Here is a 27,112-nt window from a genome sequence, read left to right as displayed (position 1 = left end):
TTACTTATATAACACAGTTTCACTCTAATACGTTAGAGAATTTTGGCAAACCTCACAGAGTATTTTTCAGCTTTTGTGCGGGGGGAAACCTTGTTATTACTGTATGTTGGATGCAATTTTTCAACATTTCCACTCTGTTTCAATCCCCACTGTTGACTCTCTAGTCAAAAAAATAAAATAAAAAAAATTTTAAAAATTGAGAAATCTCTGTATTTTATTGCGAAATCTCTGTGTTATGTTCTGTGCTATTGAACTTGTGGAAAGCACACCAGGCCATCCAAATGCTGAAGCTATATTTCTACCACCACAGCTGTACTAGGTTAATACAACTTTCATTCAGCTATTAGATCAAGGCATTATATCCACCTTTAAAACTCATTACATCAGAAAATCGTTACAATGGATTTTGGAAAAAAATTTATTCCAAATCTATTGAAGTAATGAAGGCATGGATACATTTCTCAATTTTATGTGTGTCAGAATCATAGCTTTATCGCTTAAAGAAGTAAAACCGTCAACGTTAAATTTGTGTGGAAAAATTTATGGACAGAGTCAGTTCATTCAGGAAATATGGTCGAAAATGGAATCGGTGGGACAGAACTTGCTACGTCGGTAGGAGGGGAAAGTTTTGATGAAATGACTACTAAAGCCCTCGTGGGTAACACAGCACTGGGTGAAAAAGACCAGAGTTCGAATCCCATCGATAATTGGGAGGGGGGGGATTTTATGGGTCTTTTTCATAACGTAGCTGAGTTAGTCGGGTTGGGCAAGGGTAGCATGATTTTTTCTCCTGGAAACTCGGGTTTTTCATCCATCAAAACAGAAAATCAACCTCAGGACACAATTTATAATAATATACACTGAGTAACATGGCCTTATTTGCCGATGCCCCTAAAAAAATGAAAAAAAGATATGAATACTGGAGACATTCAAGAATTACTGGTAGAAAATGAGGCTAGCGAAGCAGATTTGGTGGAAATGGCATCGGAGGTAAAACCAAATCAATTCAGGGGATGATAGCACATATGAAAATTCTAAACTTTTTTTTTTAGTCCTGTATAACACGGTTTCGCACAACAGGCAATCATAAATGCACAAAAAATATAGGTAATTTTTACTAAAAAATCTGCCATTAAAATAAATCATCATCATCCCCAACATTTTATAGGAACCCAACAACCATGTTATACAAGGGTTACCTGAGGAAACCCTTGTACCATGTTATACAAGGGTTACCTGTTACCTGTATTGTGTTTAGGTCTAGAGGCCACACTTGAATAAAGACATAGAACTTCTAGAAAGGATTCACCAAACAGCAACCAGATTGGTGAGGGATACTAATTAGCATTAGCATTAGTAGAGGCATTTGATGCAAGAAAGCAAGCTTATGCAGCATCAGCCAAAAAAAAAAAAAAAAACCCACTTCCACTTCACCCCTCTGTTCGTTCAAAATATATGTCCAGCTGAGCCTTAAACTTATTTAGGCTATCAACCTCCACCACAAGGGATGGCAGTCTGTTCCACCAACCAACACCCGCTGGCTAAAGGCAAATTTCCGCACGTCTATCCTACATCTGTCTTTCCTCAATTTGAATTTATGCCCTCTCAGGTGATTTTTCTGAGCTAGAGGAAGAATCCCATCAGCATTGAGCATGCTTAAACCATTCAAGGCTTTATACACCTCTATCAGATCACCTCGCTGGTGCCTAGTCTCCAGACACTGCAATTTGCAAAACTTAAGTCTTTCTTCGAAAGAGCACCCCTTTGTTCCATTCACTAATCTTGTTGCCCTTCTCTGTACTCGTTCCAGCAGCTCTACATCCTTCTTGAAATGAGGCCTCCAGACCTGTATACAGTACTCTAGGTGTGGCCTGACCATTGCCTTATACAATGGAATAATCACCTCCTTATCCCTGCTGGAAAAATTCCTGTATATCATTGACAATACTCCATGAGCTACTCTTGCAGCCCGTCTGCACTGCTCAGAGAACTTCATATCTGCCTGCACAATCACCCCCAAGTCCCTTTCATTCTCTACCACTGTCAGTGTAGTACCACAGAGTTGATACGTTGCTCTGGGGTTGCTGTTTCCCATGTGTAGTACTTTACATTTGTCAATGATAAACTTCATTTGCCACCTCTCAGCCCATCTGCTCAACCTTTCCAGATCCTGTTGCAGCAGCATAGTGTCAGTAGTGTCCTTGACAACCCTGCCAACCTTTGTATCATCTGCAAACTTGGACATTAAGCTTGATATACCATCATCAATATCATTTATAAATACAGAAAACAACAATGGACCCAACACTGAGCCCTGAGGGACTCCACTAATAACATCAGTCCACGATGAGCAGTGTCCATTGATTACCACTCTCTGTCTTCTCCCCCTCAACCACCCCTTAATCCATAGCAGCAATTTGCCTCCAATGTCACACTGCTCCAATTTGTGTAGCAGTCTTCCATGTGCAACAGTATCAAAAGCCTTTCTAAGATCCAAGTATATAATATCAAAGTTATTCCCTGCATCCAGCTCTTTTGTGACTGCATCATAGTATCCAACCAAGTTGGTCAGGCAAGACTTCCCCTTAACAAAACCATGCTGTGTCTGAGCTATAACTGAAGTCTTGTCTAAATGATCCTGCAGTGCTTCTTTAACCAGTGAATCCATTAATTTTCCTGGAACAGAAGTTAAGCTCACAGGTCTATAATTACTTGTTTCAGCCTTTGATCCTCCTTTGTGAATTGGGGTCACATTTGCACATTTCCAGTCTATGGGTACCTCCCCTGAGTCCAAGGAAGCTCTCATAACTATGGCTAAGGGTTTGCTTACTTCCTTTGCTGCCTCCTTTAATATAACTGGATAGATCCCATCCACCCCGGGTGCCTTTCTTGTGTTTATCTTCAACAGTTTCTCCTCCACTTTACTCCCAGTTATTTCAAGATTCTGTAGCTTACTGCTAGAGTTGAATACACCTCTGGCATTCCCCTTGCTGAATAACTTCTCATGTGTGAATGTCGATGCAAAATATTCATTTAGTTTGTTAGCTACCTGAGCAGGATCATCAACAGTTGACCCATCGATATCAAGTGGACCAATCTGATTCATCCCCTTCCTTCTAGAGTTTACATAAGTAAAGAACTCTTTGCTGTTTTTCTTTGCATCCCTTGCCAAGGATTTCTCGTAATCTGCCTTCGCCTGCCTAACCTCCTTTGTAACTTGGTTGCATATCAACTTGCATCTATCACAGGCTTCTGTGTCATGTGCTAATTTGTAAGTATCCCATGCATTTTTCTTCTCTGCCATATGCCTCATTAGTTTATCTGACATCCATTTTGGCCTAAACCTTAAACAATATTTCTTAGTTGGTATGTAAAGCCTAGTAGCTTCCAAGATAAGTTCTTTGAATGCTTCCCATTTTGAATTTGCTGTTGGTAACATCATCAGTTGGTCCCACTGTATAGAATTTAAATACTGTCTCAGTCCATCGTAGTCGCCTTTACAGAAGCAATAACCCTTCCCTTTATCCCTAATGTAGTTACCTCTTTCAGTAAATTCCACTTCAGCACACTGTGATCACTGCCACCTAGTGGTTCATTTATCTGCAGATTCTTAATGCATGAAGAATCACTGCTGATAATCAAATCAAGAGTATTACTCCCTCTAGTTGCCTCCCGAACATGCTGATGTAGAAAACAATCATCCAATAAATCCACAAAAGCCCTGCTAGTGTGTGAGTAACCAGTCCCCAAATTCCAGTCAATATCTGGGAAATTAAAATCTCCCATTATAAGACTCTCTGATTTACTGGCCCACTCTATTTCCCTGTACAGTTCCTTATTATACTCATCAGAGTCATTAGGCCTATAGCACACTCCTACTCTCAATTTTGATCTCCCAATGCTTATGTCACACCAAACTGACTCAACACTGCACTGTCCAGCGATGTCGACTGGCTTCACTTCCTTGGTTTTTATGTGTTTCTTAACTAATAGGATAACCCCTCCCCCCTTTCTATCCTGTCTATCCTGTCTGTAGACGTTGTACTCCTCAAATTGCAGTTCTGCATCCCTTATATCTGTGTGACACCACGTCTCTGATATCCCAACAATATCTGCCTTTGATATTTTGAGCAATACCTCAAATTCATCAAATTTATTTACTAAACTCCTAGCATTGGTGTACACGCAAGTATACCTGCACCTGTTTCTATTCTTAGCTACCCTAACACAACCCATGTGTTTATTTGTACCGCAATGGCTCCCAGCAGTCTCTGAAATACCATGCATCTTGTTTTTCAGGCTTCTGCTCATTCTAATAGAAGCAGTGCAAGAATCTCTTTCACCTCTGCCAGTGGCTACTGTCAATCTATTGGTCTTTGTCTCCCCCCAAGCTAGCAGTTTTCCGACCCACCTAACACTGCCTCGATAGCATCAGCAAATATTCTTGCACCCTTTCTATTTAAGTGTATCCCATCCCTGTAGAAGCAATCTCTCCTGTTAACAAGTACAGTCCAGGCTGAAAAAAATTCTACCCCTTGAGCCTTGCACAATCTTTCCAGGGCCGAATTGATTGACAAGGCTCTCATCATATACTCCCTCCTATCGTGTCTGGGCAGAATTGCAGACACTTTCAAATTCAACCCTAATTCTCGGCTTTTGTTCAACAGTGACCTGTACTTGTTAAGTAATTCTGCCGGTCTCCTACTCTTAATATTATTAGTGCCAACGTGTACAACTATATCACCTTTTGTGCCCTTAAAAGATGATATTCGCTCTACAACGTCATCAACCTTTGCCCCTGGCAGACATACCCTGGTCCTGTTCCACCTATCTTTTTTACAAAGCATGTTCCCCGTTTCCCTGACAATAGTCACCAACAACTACTAGTTCCTTCGGGACCAGCGCATTCTGCCTTGGGGGTTGTCTCTGTGTCACGCGATGCCCAAGTGCAAGCTCTGGCGTTGATGTGGGCAGCTGAGAGCTTGATGGGCCCCTCAATTTAGTTTCTTCGAGGGCATCCACCCTGTCCTTCAAGCTCTCATATAGGCCCACAAGAACGCCGAGTTGTTGCCTGATATCGATACACTCCTTGCATCGCGCACACACAAAGACATCCCCCTTGGCAGTATCATGTCCCGTACCCGATTGCTCTGCAAACATCAAGCAAACAGTGCATTTTATAAGGCTGTGAGTCAGAGGACAACTGCCCCCCTCAGTTCTGCTCTGAGCCACAGCGCTTCCATTAGCTTGAGCCTTTTGCTTTGCTGCTCTGGTCTGAGTCATGATTCTATTAATTTATTAATTAATTATGTTATGTTATTAATTATGTTAAATATAATTAATTATATTACGTTTGTAATCTAAGTCGTTATATGTATTTATTTAAACGTACAATTTAGCTGCTAACGAAGTTCAACTAACGCTATCTAGTACGGCATACAACTATCGTTTCACAATGGCGGGAAAATTTATGAACGGTAGCGGAGTTGAAACACATGGAAACCTTTACCGATACTTTTATGCAATTACAAGGCCGAGTAAAGAATAAATACACCAAGTTAATCAGAAAATCACAAAATAATGTTATACTACTAAATTTAAATCAAAAGTTTTAGAAAAACAATAATTTCAAATCAATAAATAAGAAAAATCCACTTAGCGGCTTCGAACACGACCGTCTCTAGTAGCCTAGTAGTGATAGTTAGTGTGTTAGTTAGTTAGTGATAGTTAATCAATATCATGAACAACTTAGAAGGTGCAGACTGCAAAACTAGCAACTAGACATCTTGGCAGGGACTGATAGCGGTATAAGTCCTTGAAGGGAATTGGGAAAATGTACGATGGAATTATATTTTCATTAAAAAAAAAAAAAAAAAAGAGAGAACTGAGGAACAACAGAAAACTGGACCTCATTAAGTTTACTTTAGGGCAGTGAGTTGCAGCCCACTGGAATGAATCACTTGCAACAGTGGTCAAGGTTTGGTAAAGTTCAAAGCTGAGTTGAATAGGTACTTTTTGGTGATGGAGAGAGAAGGTATGAATGATAGATTTTTTCCTTTTTTCTTTTTTTGACAGATGCAGAAAAATCCTGCTTTCTTGCATCATTTAGCCATTATAATACTAATCAGAAGAAAAATAGAGGATAAGGAAGCAGAAAAGTAGTATTCAAAGGGAACTGAGCTAAACTGTGACAACTGGACTGACTCTTAAAACAAAAAATTAAAATCTAGCTAAGAGCTAAAATCATCAGGGAAATTGGTTAATGATTTTGAAAACGTTTTGACATAAGTCAATACTGGATTTTTTTTTTTTTAAGGAGAAACAGCTCTAACATAATTGTGGTTATAACAATTTTGAGATGAAAGAATCATCATTTTTTTTTCATAATTAATTTTTGTTTAATTCTAAATTCAACATTTCTTCATCCCACCATAATTCTCAGACTTCTGAGACTTTAGAGGAAAAGATGACGAGTTCACAGCAATACAAGATAGCTCAATGGGAGAGTCATTCAATTATGTTTCAAGGAAAGATAATAATATTAAGCAACTTGAGAGTAACACAGAAGAGTTTAAGAAATTGGTCCTTTGGTACAGGATTTTTATCCCAAAAGGTCTGTAGCAAATAATACAGAAGAAAATCCCTGACAACTGAATTCACACTACTGATAAATATATGCTTCACAGAGGTACCTCAACCACACTAAAAAGAATAAACTGCATGTCTACAAAGGGTAAAGTGGACACATCCACCTCATTTCATAACAATTTCAAATCCTATATTGGTTTTTAATAAAATTTTGTTTTATTGTAAACAGAGTTGCATTAATTGGATATCTCTGTATAATAAGCCTAATATATACCTCACTCCAAAAACATTTTGATGGGACACCCCTCTGATTGAAGAATTTGTGCTTATTAAATCTGCAAATAATTTAGCCTATAAAGTGATCAGTGTTTATTTTGGAATTAATTTTAACTGCATTTGCAGAATGAAGAGCATACACAAAGAGCTAACGGAATTTCAGAGAAGAATGAGAATTGTAAATCTATGCATACCACTGCCCAGAAATAAAAAATTCCCAAATCAATAAAACTTGGTAACATGCTGAAGTAACAAAAGTCCAGAGGTGATAAAGAGCTCAAGAAATGATCAGGTAGGTGTAAATACTGACTAACAGAAGCCAATATGGAAACCTGCATTTCTGTGGCACACAGCTTCATGGCATGAATTTTCAGTCACAGCCCAAAATCTCTTCCAGTCTCAAGTATATGTTTGGGTATGGAGGATGCCCAGAGAACACCTACTATCCAAGTCTTGTCCCAGTTGTGAAGATGGGAAGGAGACGTCATGGTCTAGGGTACATCTCATGGTTCGGACTGGGTCCATTGGTATCATTGTGTGAAACTATGAATACTGAGTTCTATATTGATGTTAAGAATGATTCTGTGGCCCTGCACTCTGGCAATTTTATCAAAGTGGATCCCGCATTTTCCAACATGAAAACACTTCATGCTGTAAAGCAAGGATTGTGAATGCATAGTTTGAGAAGAATAATTAACAGAACAGAATAGCAGAACATTGCAGCTGGCCACACCTTAATCCAGTTGTACATTTTTAGGATGTGACATACAGAACAGGGCAAGGTTAAGATAACTCCCCTTTGTCAATGGAGCTCATGAATGTTTTTAAGAACTGAAGCACAATACCACCAGCTTTCTAACAGAAATTAGTAGATCTTTCATGAAATACTGAAGAGGTCGATATGGCAAAACATGGCCAACGGGTTATTAATTTTTTTGAATAAATATGCTTCGTTCATAACTACAAGTGCTCCATGACTTTTGGAAGGGTAGTGTATTAGTATTAATAAATGATATTTATTTGTTTATAACTTTCTTAAACACTTACCTCAAAACGAACGATATCATACACAAGATAACGAGGTATGCTTTTACCATCATGCTTATCGATAACCATTTCCTGAGGGGGGGGGGGAATAAAATAATGTTACACATATTTACTACAAGTGTAGGAAGAAATGAAAAATGCAGAAAATGATTTGAAATGAGTTAAAAATCAAACCAACAAAGATGCATTCTTACCCCATCAAGAAGAGTATCACAGATGTGCTTCTCTGGCTCTTTCCTTCTTGGAAACCAGAGTCCATGTACTTGAAAGACAGCATTATCTCGATCAATGAAGTAGACTTCATTTTCACCATCAATGAGCATCATGTATCTTTAAAAAAATTTAAAATTGACACATGCTCCTTAGGATCATTTTATTCTATATTAATACAAACTCAACATATTACATATTGGTATTAACAGACCCACAAGCATATGCTAATGCAGGAGGATTAAAACACAATCCTTCACTATAATACACATAACCAAATGTGTATTACATTTAACTAAGAAGCATATGTTTGGGCTGACCGGGCTAGCCAGGTAGGTAAAGTGCCTGCTCGGCAACCCAAAAGGTCGCGGGTTTGATTCCCGCCTCGGGCTTGGATCACAGTAAAATGCAAAAACTTTGGGAGGTGCAATATGGCCATAGAAGCTGATGCGCCAACAACTAACAAAAAAAAAAAAAAAAGCAAGCATATGTTTGTGTGCCGATTTGCATGTTGTGAGAGATGAAAAATGTGGAATAACTCAAAATAGCAAACTCTACTCCCTCTGTCTAAGATCAGCTAACTACAGTCTTCATTGAAGAGGATTTTAAAAATTCTTCCAGTCATTGATGGGAATTGAACCCAGACCTCACCAAACAAGTTACAGATGGTGCATCATGCAAAAAAAAAAAAAAAAAAAAACAAACTTTTAGACATAAAAACTTTTTTTTTTTTATGTGTAAAAAAAAAGTTTTTTTATCTGCAATTGTAGATGCCTTTCCCAACCAATTGTTCACTAAAATTTCCTCTTCATTAAAACTAAGTAGTCACATGAAAATTCTATTCAACCCACATTGGATAGAAATTTCATGTGACCAACATAGGATTAAGTGATGATCGGTTATTAGGACTCAAATAGAGACTAACTGTTTATTGAAGTTAAAATTCAGAATAAATATATGGGGATTCCAAAACACCAGATAGAAGTTTGTTCTAACAATCATTTACTCTCTAGGTGATGACACATCCATTATGCAAGCATTTTTTTCAAATTAAATTAATGTCCCCATATGTCTTGTTTGAAAAAAAAAACAAAATTATAAAAAAATAAGGGTATATTTAAAGCCTTAAATTCAGGTCTTCCCAAGCACTACAATTTGAAGAACTGAGCTTTTTTTAGTAAGACTACTCTTTTTTCCCAGACTAATTGTTGCTTTTTCCAACAGATCAGCATCCCCCCAATCTGAAGACAAATGCTGCCTAAAATGAGGCTTCCAGATCTGTATGAAGTACTCAAGATACAGACTAACCATCATGTGATAATCACCACCTGGTCGCTGCTAGAAAAATTCTTGTATATCGTACCAGAATCCCATGAGCTGTTCTAGCAGTCCATCTGCACTGCTCAGAGAACTACACGTAAGACTGCACAATTACCCCTAGGTCCTTTCATTTCTCCATCACCTCGAGCGTGTTACCACCCAGCTAGTATGTTATGAGTACTCTGAGATAACTCTACCCATAAGGAGTAATTTGTATTTATCAATGTTAAAAATCAATTTCCACTTCTCAGCCCATTCGCCTAATTTCTCTACGTCTTATAGCAGTAGTATACCCTAATTCCTGTCATTCACCAACCTGCCAACCTTCATACCATCTGCATACTTAGACATTAAGCAAGATGTGCCTTCAATATTATTAATGGAGTGAGCCCCTTACTATCAGCAGGACAATGCAAATGGGGTGCATTGGATGCACTGCACCAGGGCTCCCAATTTAGGAACCCCAGTCGAGGAAGCCATCAAAGTCAAATTAAATAAGAGTAGGAGACCGGCGGAATTACTTAACAAGTACAAGTCACTGTTGAAAAAAAAGCCATGAATTAGGGTTGAATTTGAGAGTGTCTGCAATTCTGCCCAGACACGATAGGAGGGAGTATATGATGAGAGCCCCGTATTTCAATTCGGCCCTGGAAAGATTGTGCAAGGCTCAAGGGGTAGAATTTTTTTCAGCCTGGTCTGTACTTGTTAACAGGAGAGACTGCTTCTACAGGGATGGGATATACTTAAATAGAAAGGGTGCAAGAATGTTTGCTGATGGTATCAAGGCAGTGTTAGATGGGTCGGAAAACTGCTAGATTGGGGGGATACAAGGACTAATAGATTAACAGTAGCCACTGGCAGAGATGAAAGTGATTCTTGCACTGCTTCTATTGGAATGAGCCGCAGCCTGGAAAATATAAGAAGCAGGATATTTCAGAGACTGCTGGGAATCATTGGGGTACAAGTAAACACATGGGTTGTGTTAGGGTAGCTAATAAAAAGAACAGGTGCATGTATACTTGTGTGTACACCAATGCTAGGAGTTTAGTAAATAAATTTGATGAATTTGAGGTATTGCTCAAAACATCAAAGGCAGATATTGTGGGGATTTCAGAGACGTGGTGTCACACAGATATAAGGAATGCAGAACTGGAATTTGGGGAATACAATGTCTACAGAAAGGATAGACAGGACAGGAAGGGAGGAGGGGTTATGTTATTAGTTAAGAAATACATAAAATCCCAGGAAGTGAAGCCAATCGACATTGCTGGACAGTGTAGTGTCGAGTCAGTTTGGTGTGACATAAGCATTGGGAGATCAAAATTGAGAGTAGGAGTGTGCTATAGGCCTAATGACTCTGAGGAGTATAATAAGAAACTGTAAAGGGAAATAGAGTGGGCCAGTAAATCAGAGTCTTATAATGGGAGATTTTAATTTCCCAGATACTGACTGGAATTTGGGGGCTGGTCACTCACACACTAACAAGGCTTTTGTGGATTTATTGGATGATTGTTTTCTACATCAGCATGTTCAGGAGGCAACTAGAAAGAGTAATACTCTTGATTTGATTATCGGTAGTGATTCTTCATGCACTAAGAATCTGCAGTTAAATCAACCACTAGGTGGCAGTGATCACAGTGTGCTGAAGTGAGATTTACTCAAAGAGGTAACTACCATTAGGGGTAAAGGGAAGGGTTATTGCTTCCGTAAAGGCGACTACGATGGACTGAGACAGTATTTAAATTCTATACAGTGGGACCAACTGATGATGTTACCAACAGCAAATTCAAAATGGGAAGCATTCAAAGAACTTATCTTGGAAGCTACTAGGCTTTATATACCAACTAAGAAATATTATTCAAGGTTTAGGCCTAAGTAGATGTCAGATGAACTAATGAGACATATGGCAGAGAAGAAAAATGCATGGGATACATACAAATTAATTAGTGACACAGAAGACTATATAGATACAAGTTGATCTGTAACCAAGTTACAAAGGAGGTTAGGCAGGCGAGGGCAGATTACGAGAAATCTTTGGCAAGGGATGCAAAGAAAAACAGCAAAGAGTTCTTTACTTATGTAAACTCTAGAAGGAAGGGGATGAATCAGATTGGTCCACTTGATATCGATGGGTCAACTGTTGATGACCATGCTCAGGTAGCTAACAAACTAAATGAATATTTTGCATCGACATTCACACATGAGAAGTTATTCAGCGAGGGCAATGCCAGAGGTGTATTCAACTCTGACAGTAAAGTGGAGGAGAAATTGCTGAAGATAAACACAAGAAAGGCACCTGGGGGTGGATGGGATCTATCCAGTTATATTAAAGAAGGCAGCAAAGGAAGTAAGCAAACCCTTAGCTATAATTATGAGAGCTTCGTTGGACTCAGGGGAAGTACCCATGGAATGGAGATGTGCAAATGTGACCCTAATTCACAAAGGAGGATCAAAGGGTGACACAAGTAATTATAGACCTGTTAGTTTAACTTCTGTTCCCGGAAAATTAATGGAGGCACAGGTTAAAGAAGCACTGCAGGATCATCGAGACAAGACTTCTGTTATAGCTCGGACACAGCATTGTTTTGTTGAAGGGGAAGTCTTGCCTGACCAATTTGATTGGATACTATGATGCAGTCACAAAAGAGCTGGATGCAGGGAATAACTTTGATATTATACAGGGTGTTTCAGTTAAATGTTTCAGAACTTCTAAGAGGGGTAGGGTACATCCTGACAACTCGAAATCATATAGCAATGTGTGGTCGGAAATGCTTTCCTGAAGCGGTATTGTACACAGAAGTCGTCGTGCGACATCGTACAGCACAAATTCGATTTTCGGTCAATGTATGGGCCGGTATTATGGGAGATCACCTCATTGGACCTTACCTGTTACCGTGTCGTCTAACCGGACCTATCTACTTGATCTTTCTGCAGCAAGTATTGCCACAGCTTTTGAGAGATGAACAGATTTCTGCATCGACGCAACAGACAATGTGGTTCCAACACGATGGAGCCCCTGCCCATTATAGCGGAGATGTTCGTAACTACCTGGATGTCACATTTGGTCAACAGTGGATCGGACGTGGTTGTCCCGTGCGTTGGCCTGCTCGGTCACCCGACCTATCATGTCTTGATTTTTATTTCTGGGGTCATATGAAATCGCTAGTTTATGACACCCCTGTTGACAATGCTGAGGAGCTGGTTGCAAGAATCGCAGTAGCTGCCGAAGAAATTCGAAATTCGTCTGGAGTATTCCAGAATGTTCGGATGTCCATGCGTCGGAGATGTGAGGCGTGCATTGTAGCCCGTGGAAGAAACTTCGAACACTTACTTTAATCCATGTACCTTTTGCTTCTTTTCATGTATTATTAAAACGATTTCTCACTTACGGTCTCTTTTCTTTATGGTGCTTCTGTGTAAAACACCGCTTCAGGAAAGCATTTCCGACCCCACATTGCTATATGATTTCGAGTTGTCAGGATGCACCTTACCCCTCTTAGAAGTTCTGAAACGTTTAACTGAAACACCCTGTATACTTGGATCTTAGAAAGGCTTCTGATACTGTGGCACAGGGAAGACTGCTGCACAAATTGGAGCAGTGTGGCATTGGAGGCAAATTGCTGCTATGGATAAAGGGGTGGTTGAGAGGGAGAAGACAGAGTGGTAATCAATGGACACTGCTCATCGTGGACTAGTGTTATTAGAGGAGTCCCTCAAGGTTCAGTATTGGGTCCATTATTGTTTTCTGAATTTATAAATGATATTGATGATGGTATATCAAGCTTAATGTCCAAGTTTGCAGACAATACGAAGGTTGTCAGGATTGTCAAGGACACTACTGACACTATGCTACTGCAACAGGATCTGAAAAGGTTGAGCAGATGGGCTGAGAGGTGGCAAATAAAGCTTTACATTGACAAATGTAAAGTACTACATATGAGAAACAGCAACCCAAGAGCAACGTATCAACTCTGTGGTACTACACTGACAGTAGCAGAGAATTAAAGGGACCTGGGGGTGGTTGTGCAGGCAGATATGAAGTTTTCTGAGCAGTGCAGACGGGCTGCAAGAGTAGCTCATGGTGTATTGTCAATGATATATAGGTATTTTTCTAGCAGGGATACGGAGGTGATTATTCCCTTGTATAAGGCAATGGTCAGGCCACACCTAGAGTACTGTCTACAGGTCTGGAGGCCTCATTTTAAGAAGGATGTAGAGATGCTGGAATGAGTACAGAGAAGGGCAACAAGATTAGTGAATGGAACAAAGGAGTGCTCTTACGAAGAAAGGCTTACGTTCTGCAAATTACAGAGTCTGGAGACTAGGCACCAGCGAGGTGATCTGATAGAGGTGTATAAAGCCTTGAATGGTTTGAGCATGCTCAATGCTGATGGGATTCTTCCTCTTGCTCAGAATAATCACCTGAGAGGGCATAAATTCAAATTGAGGAAAGACAGATGTAGGATAGACGTGAGGAAATTTGCCTTTAGCCAGCGGGTGGTTGGTTGGTGGAACAGACTTCCATCCCTTGTCGTGGAAGTTGATAGCCTAAATAAGTTTAAGGCTCAGCTGGACAGGTATTTCGAACAAACAAGAGGGGTGAAGTGGAAGTGGTTATTTTTATTTATTTATTTATTATTATTATTATTTATTTATTATTATTTTTTTTTTTGGCTGATGCTGCAAAAGCTTGCTTTCTTGCATCAAATGCCTCTACTAATGCTAAAGGGATAAAATAGGTGCCGGTTGTTTGTTTGAATGTTATTTTTTTTTTATAGTTTTCATCATATGATAGGGGGAGCATTTGCTCCCCCTGGCTATGTCACTGCCTCTTGTGCAGCTTTTAGTTGCTCCAATTGCCCCATTTACTTTTAGCTTCAACAATTTCTCTTACACTTTCTTTTCAATTATCACAAAATCATTTAACTATAATTTCACATATATCTGCAAAAAAAAACAAAAAAAAACCACAAAATAGCATCAGAAGCTTTTAATAAAAATTAAATTTAAAAATTAATCTTCTATAATGGTTACATGGAACTTCACAAATAAACTTCCATATGTTTATACCTTCCTATAATAATGAAGTTATAAAGATATAAAACATATGAAGGTACGAAACATATTAAACTTATTCTCAAACAAGTTCAAAATTTTGTCGGACATATGTTTGTACATTCAGAATGTAATGTTAGAAGAAGATTATTCACTGGGAAAAACTTAATATTTTAACCAAGTTATTATTTTTTGGATGAAAAAATCTTCTTTGAATAAGATTTCACTTTTCAACTAATGACAAGATTTTAATAATGAAGATAATGTAAATGTGAGTAAAGGTTAACGTGATGATTTTAGAAAATGCATGAAGCATTATGTTCTTGTTTATATTCTGGCACAACCACTAGGTCAAAGAAGTTGATATAAATTATTCTGAAAACGAATACAATGGTTAACTGTATTTGGCAGTCATGAGCTTGAAGCCCATGCTTCCGCACCTTCCTTCGTGACTAGAATGTCGATCTAACTATTCTTAAAATTAGCTAGAATCATTAGAATAAGCCATTCTATAAATCAGAAAATACCTTTTGTTTCTAAAAGATGTTACAGTACCTCATTATTAGTTGCATATCTGTCTTTTAATATATGTTTTTTAACGCCTTCATTTTGTAATCACAAAACAGTTTTTTTTTTTTTTTTTTTAAGAGAGCAAAATGGGTAACGTCCTCTTATTTGAACATATCTTGTAGAAAGCAACTCTGAAACTAAGAATTTTACACCTGTGTTGAACACAGGAGCCACAGTAAATTTGTTACAAAAGACCAGTACATTATTAATTATTCTATGGCATGTTTATGAGAATTTTTAATAAATAAATACTCATTGCTTTAACAGAGTTGAGAAGGGCTCAGTCTACATTAAAAATCACTGAAGCATTACTGTTTGCTGTGACTATTCTATTAATCGAGAATTAATATTTTATTTCATTCAGAGAATTATATGTGATATCTTGACAACAAGCACAGTTCCCAAAATATTCATGTGTGAATAGAGATACAAGATGTTTTTCCAGGTTGTCATTCGTATCTAGTGGGCCAATGTGGTTTATCCCTTTCCTATTAGTGTTAACATAAGCAAAGAATTATCTGCTACATTTCTTTGCATTCTTAGGCCAAAGATTTTCAATAATCTGCTCTGGCATGCATAACCCACTTAGTGACTTGATTGCAGACTACTGTGTACTTACGGTAGGTTTCTGTCTCCCCTAAAAATTTTAATTGTCCCAATCATTTTTCTTCTCTGCTACTAGTCTCATCAGTTCATCTAACATCCATTTAGGTCTCAACCTCACACAGTTTCTTATTGGATATAAAAAGCTTAGTAGTTATAATTACTTCTCTGGATGCCTCCCAATCACAATTTGCAGTGGGTAACGTCATCAGTTGAAAATAATTTAAACCTATCTAAGATCTACACAGTCACTGTTACAAAAGCAAAACCCCTTCCCTTTAGCCTTGATAATAGCTACATCTTTAATTAAATCTCACATCAGTATATTATGAACACAGCCACCTAGTCATTCCTTTATGTGGAGATTCTTAATGGATGAAGATTTGCTGCTGATAATCAGATTAAAAATACTGTTTTCTCCTGCGGCCTCTTTAACATGCTGCTGTAGAACCCAGTCATCCAATAAATCCACAAAAGTTCTGCTATTGTGTAAGGGGTAAAACCACAAGTTCAAGCTTTCAATCTTCAAAGTTATAATTTTCCATTATAAGATATTCTGATTTCCTGGTCCATTCTGTTTGTGTGTGTAGTTGTTATAATCAACACAGTTATTTGGCTTATAACATACTCCTACTCCTGTTTTCCCCCACTAATACTTTTGTCATACCACACTGATTTAATGTTGCACTGGTCACCCATGTCAACTGGGTGTACTGCCTTAGATTCTTTGTGCTTCGTAACAAAGAGCATAATTCCCCCGCACACACAAATCATGCCCTTTCTGTATAAACTGTGCTCACCATATTCAAATTCAACAATCCCTATGCCTAAGTACTACCATGTTTCTGATTCTCTAGAATGTTTAACATTTCATGACTTATCCAATACTTCAAATTCATCAGATTTATTTAGTATACTTAGGGTTACCACATGCCCAAGATTAAAAACGACACTGAAGGTGAAAATTCCAAAAAATATTGTGGAACACACACCTTCAAAAATTTTTATTTTCATTTCAGTTTAATGTATATCATAGTATTTCATGATTACTGTAAACAAACATTTAGCATTAATAGAGACATATGATGCAAGAAAGCAAGCTTATGCAACATCAGCCAAAAAAAAAAAAAAAACACCCCTCCATTCATTCCAAATGCCTGACCAGCTCAAGTTTAGCTTTAAATTTATTTAGGCTATCAACTTCCACAACAAAAGATAGAAGCCTGTTCCACCAATCAACTACCTGCCGGTTAAAGGCAAATTTCCACACATCTATTCTACAACTGTCTTTCCTAAATTTGAATCTGTGCTCCCTCAGGTTCTTAATCTGAGCAAGAGGAACAATCCCACCAGCATTCAAGGCCTCATACACCTCAATCAGATCACCCCACAGGTGCCTACTCTCTAAGCACTGCAATTTGCAGAACTTAAGCCTTTCTTGGTAAGAGTACCCCTTTGTTCCCCCTTCTCTGTACTTGTTCTACCAACTCTACATCCTTCCTAAAATGAAGCCTCCAGACCTATACACAGTACTCTAGGTGGGGCCTAACCATTGCCTTATACAAGGGGATAATCACCTCCCCATCCCTGCTAGCAAAATTCCAATATATCATTGACAAGACTCCATGACCTACCCTGGCAGTCCGTCTGCACTGCTCAGCATACTTCATGTTTGACTGCATAATTGTTTCAGGTCATTTTCAATTTCCACTTCCCTGAGTGTAGTACCTCAAAGTTGGTACGTTTCTCTTCAGTTATTGCTACCCAATAACCTTGACAAATGCAGTACTTTGCATTTGTCAAGATTAAACTTCAGTTGCCACTTATCAGCCCATTTGCCCAAATTATCTAGATCCAGTTGGAGTAGCCACTGTTAACCATTTTTCTGTGTATCCCCCCCTTGGGGGATACACAGAAAAATGGTTAACAGTGGCTGCAGGCAGAGGCAAAAGTGATTCTTCCACTGCTTCTATTAGAATGAGCAGCAGCATGGAAAGCAAACCAAATGAGATTTCCAGGACTGTTGGGAGTCATAGTGGAACAAATAAATACATGGGCTGTGTTAGCATAACTAAGAGTAGAAACAGGTGAATGTATACTTGCATGTATACAAATGCTAGGAGTATAGTTAATAAATTTTATGACCATGAAGTGCTAGTCAAGACATCAAAGGCAGATATTGTTGGGATATGAGAGAGACGTGGTATCACACAGATATAAGCAGTGCAGAATTGGAATTTGGGGAGTAAAATGTGTACAGAAAGGACAAACAGGACAGGAAGGGAGGAGGGGTTATACTGTTATTTAAGAAACACAAAAACTAAGGAAGTGCAACCAATTGATGTTGGTGGATAATGCAATTTTGAGTCTGTTTGGTGTGACATAAGCACTGAGAAAGGAAAAATGAGAGTAGGTGTGTGTTACAGGCCTAATGAATCTGATGAGTATAATGAGCAATTATGCAGAGAAATAGTGGGCCAGTAAATCAGAACATCCCATAATGGGGGATTTTAACTTTCCACATTTTGAGTAGAATATATGAGTTGGTCACTTGCACACTAGCAAGACTTTTTTAGATTTATTGGATGAATGTTTTCTACAGCAGCATGATTGAGGGGCAACCAGAGGGAGTAATACCCTTGATCTGATTACCAGCAATGATTATTCATGCATTAAGAATTTGCAGATAAAGGAACCACTGGGTGACAGCGATCACCATGTACTGATATGAGAATTACATAAAGATGTAACTACCATCAAGGATACAGGGAAGGACTTTTGCTTTTGTAAAGGTGATTACACGGTTCCCAGACAGTTTTTAAATTCTGTACAGTGAGATAAACTGATGATGCTACTAAGGTTGAATTCTAAATATTTCTAAATTATTTCTATAATTCAAAATTACGTCCTTAAGGGACGTAATTTTGGAGGCTACTAGTCTTTTCACATCAACAAAAAAATACTGTTCATGGTTGAGACCTAAATGGATGTCAGATGAACTAATTAGACTCGTGGCAGAGAAGAAAAAATGTATAGGATGCATATAAATTCAGGCGACACAGAAGTCTATGGCAGATATAAACTAGTCTGTAATCAAGTCACAAAGCATGTTAGACAGGCGAACGCAGAGTACAAGAAATCTTTGGCAAAGGATGCAAAGAAAAACAGCAAAGAGTTCTTTACTTATGAAAACTCTAGAAGGAAAGGGTTGAATCAGATTGGGCCAATTAACATAGATGGGATGACAAGTGGAGGAGAAATTGTTGAATTTAAACATAAGGAAGGCACCTGGAGTGGACGGGATCTATCCAGTTATATTAAAGAAGGCAGCAAAGTAAGTAAGTAAACCCTTAGCCATAATAATGAGAGCTTCCTTGGACTCAGGGTAGGTCCCCACGGACTGGAGTGTGCAAATGTATCACTAATTCACAAAGGGGGTTCAAAAGGTGACACAAGTAACTATAGACCTGTTAGTTTAACTTGTATTCCAGGGAAAATAATGGAGTCACTGGTTAAAGATTTTCCTTGGTGATTTTAACTTTCACAACTCCAGCTGGCTTCCGTTTTCTAGTCACACCAACCCAGCAGGTCGAGATGCTGAGGCTTTTGCAATTGCCAATGACCTAGCACAGATTGTTCATTTACCTACAAGAATATCGGACAATCCTAATCATACAGCCAATACGCTTGATCTTTTTCTCACAAACAACCCTTCTAAGTACAAGGTCGAAGTGAGAGGTCCTTTAGGCACTTCAGATCACAACTTGGTGATTGCCTCTTCTCCAATGGAACCTTTATCTCATGGCTATTCCCAACCTCATGTTGTTTGGCTTTACAAGAATGCAAAATGGGATAACCTGTGACTCTTCTTTTCTTCTTTTCCTTGGTCGGATTACTGTTTCAAAACTTCTGATGTCAACGTTTGCTCAGATCGTGTCAGTGAAATTATTCTTGCAGGAATGGAATCCTTTATCCCACACTCCACTTTAAAATCTCGTCCTTTATCTAAACCTTGGTTTTCCAATAAATGTGCTAAGGCTGTTTAAGAGAAGAATATTGCATATTGTAATTGGCTTCTTTCTAATTCTTCAGTTTCATTTTCTGCCTACACCAAAGCTCGCAACAATTGTAAAGCAGTTATTAATCAGTCCAAACTTGAGTTTGAACAGGCTGAGAGTAGAAAACTTGCTTCTTGCCCTGATGGTAGCCAAGCATTCTGGTCTCTTACCAAAGCTATTGGCCGCAACTTTTGCCCATCTCTGCTCCCACCTCTGTCCAAACCAGATGGTTCTGTTGTCACTTCAGCCAAGGATAAAGCTGACCTCCTACCATCCCATTTTTCTTCAAACTCATGTATTAATGATCTTGGTAAAACACCTCCCACCATTCCCAACAATCACCATTCAATGCCTCCCTTGTGGTCTTCTGTCAAAAGGATATCAGAAGGATTTTGATGAATATTGATGCTAAGAAAGCTCCAGGTCCAGATGGTATTTCTCCACTTGTTCTCAAAACCTGTGCTCCTGAATTTACTCCTATTCTCTGCCGCTTTTTTTTTTCACTTTCTTATTCCAAAAGTGTTTTTCCTTCTGCTTGGAAATTTGCTCATATCCAGCCAGTTCCTAAAAAGGGTGACAAATTCCTCCCATCCAATTATCGTCCCATTGCAATTACTTCTACTCTTATACTAACTAGAAACCTTCCGTCTGATCAACGGCCGACTGGGCTAGCCGAGTGGGTAAAGTACCTGCCCGGCAACCCAAAGGTCGCGGATTCGATTCCCGCCTCGGGCTTGGATCAAAGTACTGCAAAAACCTTGGGAGGTGCAATATGGCCACAGAAGCTGATGCGCCAACAACTACCAAATTAATCAATCAATCTGATCAACGATCGCCAGTATGGATTCCATCAGTGTCGATCCACTGGTGATATTCTGGCTTATGTTACCCATTTATGGACTAATTCAATGGAAAGGTTCGGTGAAACACAAGTAGTTGCTCTTGACATCTCAAAGGCTTTTGATCGTGTTTGGCATAAAGGTCTTCTAAACAATCATCCATCTTATGGTTTGCCAACTGTTTTTAGTAATTGGTTATCCAGTTTTCTCTCTGATCGCTCACTGAGGGTGATGGTAGATGGCTCTCTGTCTTCTAACTTCTCCACTAATGCCGGTGTCCCCCAAAGTACAGTTCTTTCCCCCAATCTTTTCCTCTTGTATATTAATGACCTTCTTCCATTGACTAGAAATCCTATCCATAGTTTTGCCGATGATAGCACATTGCATTCCACTTTCCATTTTGAGAAACCTTGTCCTGCTCAATCAGCTTCAACTTCTCGAAAATCTGCTACCAATTCCTTAAATACCGATCTTCAGGTAATTCTCCAGTAGGGCAAAGACAACTTAGTGGATTTCAACCCTTCTAAAACTCAGTCTTGTCTTATATCTCGCAAAAAGGATTCTTCTGCTCCTATGCTTATCTTTAGTGACACTCTGATTTCTAGGCAAAATGATATATCTCTTTTGGGGATTACCCTGACTTCTAATCTCTCTCTTGGCACAAGAACATTACAAATATTGCTTCCTCTGCATCTAAAAAAACTTGGTTTTCTCTTTCGCTCTCGCCGTTACTTTTCTTCCAAACAGCTGTTCACTCTGTATAAATCGCAAATCCGGCCTGTCATGGAATATTGTTCCCACATCTGGGGTGGTGCGCCCAAAACCTCTCTCATGCTTCTTGGTTCCATTCAGAAGAGGGCAGTTAGGTTAATTAATGATTCATCTCTAACACAGAGTCTCTCCACTCGCTTTCTCATAGACATACTGTTTCTGCTGCATGCCTCTTCTACAGATACTTCCATGGGCACTGTCCTTCTGAATTGGCTTCTATAATTCCCACTCTCTCTTTCAAAACAGTCTGAACATGTACCGCCACCAGCCAACATCCATTTACTGTCCAACTTCAAACCCACAGAACCAACTTTTCATCTTCCTCATTTATTCATTCAACTGCTGTTTTTTGGAACAACCTTCCTTCATACGTATTTCCTGAAAATTAAAATCTACAGAAGTTCAAGTCCAATGTCAACAAATATCTTCTTTTGTCTTCTCAACCTCCAACCCAAGCATCGTACTAAGTACTATAGGTTCTAATACCTCTTGTGTTTGGGGTTCACATAAAAAAAAAAAAAAGAAGCATTGCAGGTTCATCTAGACAAGACTGCAGTAAGACACAGCATGGGTCTTGTCTGACCAATTTGATTGTATTCTATGATGTGGTCACAAAGGCACAGAATGTCAAAAATAATTTTGATATCATATACTTGGATTTCCGGAAAGCTTTTGATACTGTTACACATGGAAGACTGCTGTACAAATTAGAGAGGTATGGTATTAAGGGTAAGTTGCTACAATGGATAAAGGGATGGCTGAGTGGGAGACGACAGAGAGTGGTAATCAATGGACACTGCTCTTCTCGGACAAATGTTATTAGTGGAGTTACCCAGGGTTCGGTGCTGGTCCCATTGTTGTTTTGTGTATTCATCAATGATATTGATGAAGGTATATCTGGATTGAAGTCCAAGTTTGCAGATGATACAAAAGTTGGCAGAGTTCTTAACGACAGTAGAGACAGTATGCTACTCCAACTGGATCTAGATAAGTTGGGCAAATGAGCTGAGAAGTGGCAACTGAAGTTTAACATTGACAAATTCAAAGTCCTGCATATGGGTAGCAATAACACAAGAGAAATGTACCGACTGTGTGGTACTACACTCAAGGAAGTGGAAAGTGAAAAAGACCTGGGGGTAATTGTGCAGTCAAATATGAAGTTCGTGAGAAGTGCAGACGGGCTGCCAGGGCAAGTCATGGAGTCTTGTCAAAGATATAAGAATTTTGCTAGCAGGGACAGGGAGGTGATTATCCCGTTCTACAAAGCAATGGTCAGGTCACACCTAGAGTACTGTGTACAGGTCTGGAGGGCTCGTTTTAGGAAGGATGTAGAGTTGCTAGAATGAGTACAAAAAAGAGCAACAAGACTGGTGAGGGGAACTAAAAAATACTGTTCAAGGTTGAGGCCTAAATGGATGTCAGATGAACTAATGAGGCTCGTGGCAGAGAAGAAAATTTTTTGGATGCATATAAATTATCTGGCGACACAGAGCACAGGTGCTCTTACCAAGAAAGGCTTAAGTTCTGCAAACTGCAGCACCTGGAGAGTAAGCACCTGTGAGGTGATCTGATTGAAGTGTATAAGTCCTTGATTCGGTTGAGCAAGCTGAATGCTGATGGGATTCTTCCTCTTGCTCAGATTAAGACCTGAGGGGGCATAGATTCAAATTAAGGAAAGATAGTTGTAGAACAGATGTGGAGATTTTTGCCTTTAGCCAGTGGGTGGTTGATTGGTGGAACAGATTTCCATCCTTTGTTGTGGAAGTTGATAGCTTAAATAAGTTCCAGGATGAGTTGCACAGGCATTTGGAACAAATGGAGGGATGAAATGTGAGGTTTTTTTTTTTTGACTGATGCTGTATAAGCTTGCTTTCTTGCATCGTATGCCTCTGTTAATGCTAATGACCTCACACAGATTGTTCAATTACCTACCAGAATACAACACAGTTCTAACCATGCAACCAACAAGCTTGACCTTTGTCCCACAAAAAAAGCCTTCTAAGTGCATGATCAAGGTGAGTGGTAGTTAGGCACCTCAGATCACAACTTGGTCATGATCTCTTCTCCAATGAAGCCTTTCTATTGAAGCCATTCTCAACCTCGTGCTGTTTGGCCTTACAAAAATTCAAAATGGGACGATCTGCGAGATTTCTTCTCTTCTTTTCCTTGGTCGAATTACTGTTTCAAATCTTCCAATTTCAACATTTGCTCAGATCGTGTCAGTGAAATTATTCTTGTAGGGACGAAATCCTTTATTCCACACTGCACCTTAAAATCACATCATTTATCTAAACCTTGGTTTTCCAATAAATATGCTAATGCTGTTCAAAATATGAATGTTGCATATTCCAACTGGCTTGTATCTAAATTTCCAACATTTTCAACCTATATCCAAGCTTGCAATAATTGCAAAGTAGCTATCAAACAGTCCAAATTATATTTCAATCAGGCTAAGAGTAGAAAACTTGCTTCTTGTATAAATGGTAGTCGAGCATTCTGTTCTCTTGCCAAAGTTATTGGCCGCAACTTTTGCCCATCTCTGTTCCCAAACCTGTCAAAACAAGCTGGTTCTATTTCCACTTCGGTCAAAGATAAAGCTGACCTGTTAGCATCCTATTTTTCTTCCAAATCGTATATTGATGATTTGAGTAAACCTCCTCCCACCATTCCCAGTATACTCCATTTAATGCATCCTGTGGTCTTCCGTCAAAAGTATTTTGTCCAGCCTTGATGCTAAGAAAGCTCCAGGTTCTGATGGTATTTCTACACTTGTTCTCAAACACTGTGCTTCTAAGCTTACTCCTGTTCTGTTGCCTTTTTTTTCACTTTCTTATTCCAAAAGTGTTCTTCTCTGTGTCGCCAGATAATTTATATGCATCCAAAAAATTTTCTTCTCTGCCACGAGCCTCATTAGTTCATCTGACATCCATTTAGGCCTCAACCTTGAACAGTATTTTTTAGTTCCCCTCACCAGTCTTGTTGCTCTTCTTTGTACTCATTCTAGCAACTCTCCTTACGCTTGGAAATCGAGCCAGTTCCTATAAATGGTGAAAAATACATCCCACTGGACTTCTAGTCTTCCCAAAGTAATGGACAAATCACTCAAGTCAAGTGACAGCCAAATCCTGTGCTTGCACTTTTGTCATGGTGGGACTGATAGTAATCCTGGGTATAAGCCCCATGGAACAAGGAAACTGTAGGTGACTACCCAGGTGTGAACCAACTTAAGCAGGGGTCGAGATGTGGTGCACACACCACACGGAGAATGCTGCCCCTGTTTTACCAGGCAATACTAGTTGGCAAATGATTCTCATCAACAGGTGCAATACTACCACTTTGCTTATTGGAGGCTTGAAGTAGTGGAACCAATGTTTAGTCTCCAGAGCTAAGTTACTGTCAACCCCCCCCATCTCTTCCATCATGCTGTATGACTGATGCCTTTTGAAGTTAGGATACACACTATGGCGAGACCAAAACTTCCTTACATTTCAAGGGTATAACTCTAAAACGGTGTTCACAGGCCACTGCTAGTTAGTTCACTTGACCGAACCTACTGGTGACTCTCTAGGAGGCTTCCGGATCAGCTAGTGTATAATCTTTCTGCCTCTAACCTTCCAGATAGTGATTGGAAGGAGTCCAAGTAGTGTGTATGCAGGGGGCATTGTCGAAGCCACGTTATGTCAAAGATCTGGGTATATTCTTACCATATTATATAATATCGGTGTAAATACACCATAGTTTGATTTTATCTCATATTGTGGCAACCTTCACAACAAGATACCAGGTGGGCACAACCACCCACCCAGATGCATTTCAGAGCTTGTTGGCTCACTCAATGGTGGGCAGGTACTCTAATAATAATGCAGACACGCCATCACGATTGCGAACTTATTTCCACAATGGAAATAAGTTATCAATGGAACTTATTTCCAAAATGATCACAGTGTACTGATGTGGGATTTACTTAAAGTTATAATTACCATCAGGGGTAAATGAAAAGCTTTTTGCTACCGTAAAGGTGAGTACAGTGGTCTCAGAAAGTTTTTAAATTCTGTACAATGGGATAAACTGACGATGTTACCAACAGTAAATTCTAAGTGGGAAGCATTCAAGGAATTAATCGTGGAAGCTACTAAAAGTTTCATACCTATTAAGAAATATTATTCATGGTTTAGGCCTAAATGGTTATCAAATGAACTAATGAGACTCTTAACAGAGAAGAAAATGCATGGCATGCATAAGCCAGTCTGTAATCAGGTCACAAAGGAGATTAGGCAGGCGAAGGCAGATTACGAGAAACCCTTGGCAAAAGATGCTAAGAAAAACAGCAAGGATTTCTTTACTTATATAAAATCTAAAAGGAAGGGGATGAATCTGATTGGTCCACTTGATATCGATGGATCGACTGTTGATGATCCTGCCCAGATAGCAAACAAACTGAATGAGTATTTTGCATCTACATTCACACACGAGGAGTTATTAAGGTTTGGAAATGGCAGAAGGTTATCAAATTGTAGCAGGATACTTAATGATTTTGTAATAACTGAGAGCAAAATGGAGGAGAAATTTTTGAAGTTAAACATAAGAAAAGCACCTGGGGTGGATGGGATCTATCCAGTTATATTAAAGGAGGCGGCAAAGCAACTAAGCAAACCCTTGGCCATAATTATGAGAGCATCCTTGGACTCAGGGGAGGTTCCCACGGACTGAAGATGTGCAAATGTATCCCCAATTCACAAAGGGGGATCGAAGGGTGACACGAGTAATTACAGACCAGTTAGTTTAACTTCTGTTCCGGGTAAAATAATGGAGTCACTGGTTAAAGATACATTGCAGGAGCATCTAGACAAGACTGCAGCAATAATTCAGACACAGCATGGGTTTGTTAAGGGAAAGTCTTGTCTGACAAATTTGATAGGATATTCTGATGTGGTTACAAAGCAACTGTACGTAAAAAATAATTTTGATATCATCTATTTGGATTTCAGGAAAGCTTTTGACACTGTTGCACATGAAAGAGTATTGTACAAATTGGAGCAGAATGGTATTAAGGTAAGTTGCTACAAGGGATAAAAGGTTAAGTGGGAGAAGACAGAGGGTGGTAATCAATGGGTGCTGCTCTTCGTGTACTAATGTTATTAGTGGAGTCCCCCAGGGTTCAGTGTTGGATCCACTGTTGTTTTGTATATTTATCAATGATTCTGATGAAGGTATATCAGGCTTAATGTCGAAGTTTGCAGATAATACAAAAGTTGGCAGGGTTGTTAATGACAGTAATGGCAGTGTGCTACTGCAACAGGATCTAGATAATTTGGGCAGATGGGCTAAGAAGGAGCAACTGAAGTTTAACCTTGACAAATGCAAAGTACTGCATATGGGTAGCAGTAACCCCAGAGGAACGTATGAACTGTGTGGTACTACACTTAAGGTGGTACAAAATGAAAAAGACCTGGGAGTAATTGTGCAGGCAGATATGAAGTTTTCTGAGCAATGCAGACAGGCTGCCAGGGCAGGTCATGGGGTTTTGTCAATGATATATAGGAATTTTGCTAGCAGGAAAAGGAGGTGATTATCCCTCTGTATAAGGCAATGGTCAGGACACACCTTGAGTACTGCGTACAGGTCTGGAGGATTCATTTTAGGAAGGATGTAGATTTACTTGAGCATGTACAGAGAAGGGCAACAAGATTGGTGAGGGGAATGAAGGGATCCTCTTACCAAGAGAGGCTTAAGTTCTGCAAATTGCAGTGGCTGGATACTAGGCACCTGCGCAGT

The 27,112-nt window shown here is 39.2% G+C and overlaps 1 protein-coding gene across 5 annotated transcripts in view; it reads right to left on the bottom strand.

Annotated features, from left to right (window-relative positions):
* Positions 1–27,112, bottom strand: part of mRNA-cap (RNA guanylyltransferase and 5'-phosphatase mRNA capping enzyme) — a 548,400-nt gene that overhangs the window by 180,152 nt on the left and 341,136 nt on the right. For all 5 annotated transcript variants that reach the window (XM_090376079.1, XM_090376080.1, XM_090376082.1 and 2 more), the window contains 2 exons: positions 8,106–8,241; positions 7,912–7,983 (listed from right to left, as the gene is read on the bottom strand). In XM_090376079.1, coding sequence (XP_090232205.1) covers positions 7,912–7,983; positions 8,106–8,241 — 208 coding nt within the window. The remainder of the gene's footprint in view (positions 1–7,911; positions 7,984–8,105; positions 8,242–27,112) is intronic.

Source organism: Mastigoproctus giganteus, chromosome 6 (assembly GCF_048544385.1).
Source record: "Mastigoproctus giganteus isolate SK-2022 chromosome 6, ASM4854438v1, whole genome shotgun sequence".
Lineage (NCBI taxonomy): Eukaryota > Metazoa > Arthropoda > Arachnida > Uropygi > Thelyphonidae > Mastigoproctus > Mastigoproctus giganteus.
Note: the sequence above shows the minus strand (reverse complement) of the source record. Positions and strands in the feature narration are given on the sequence as shown.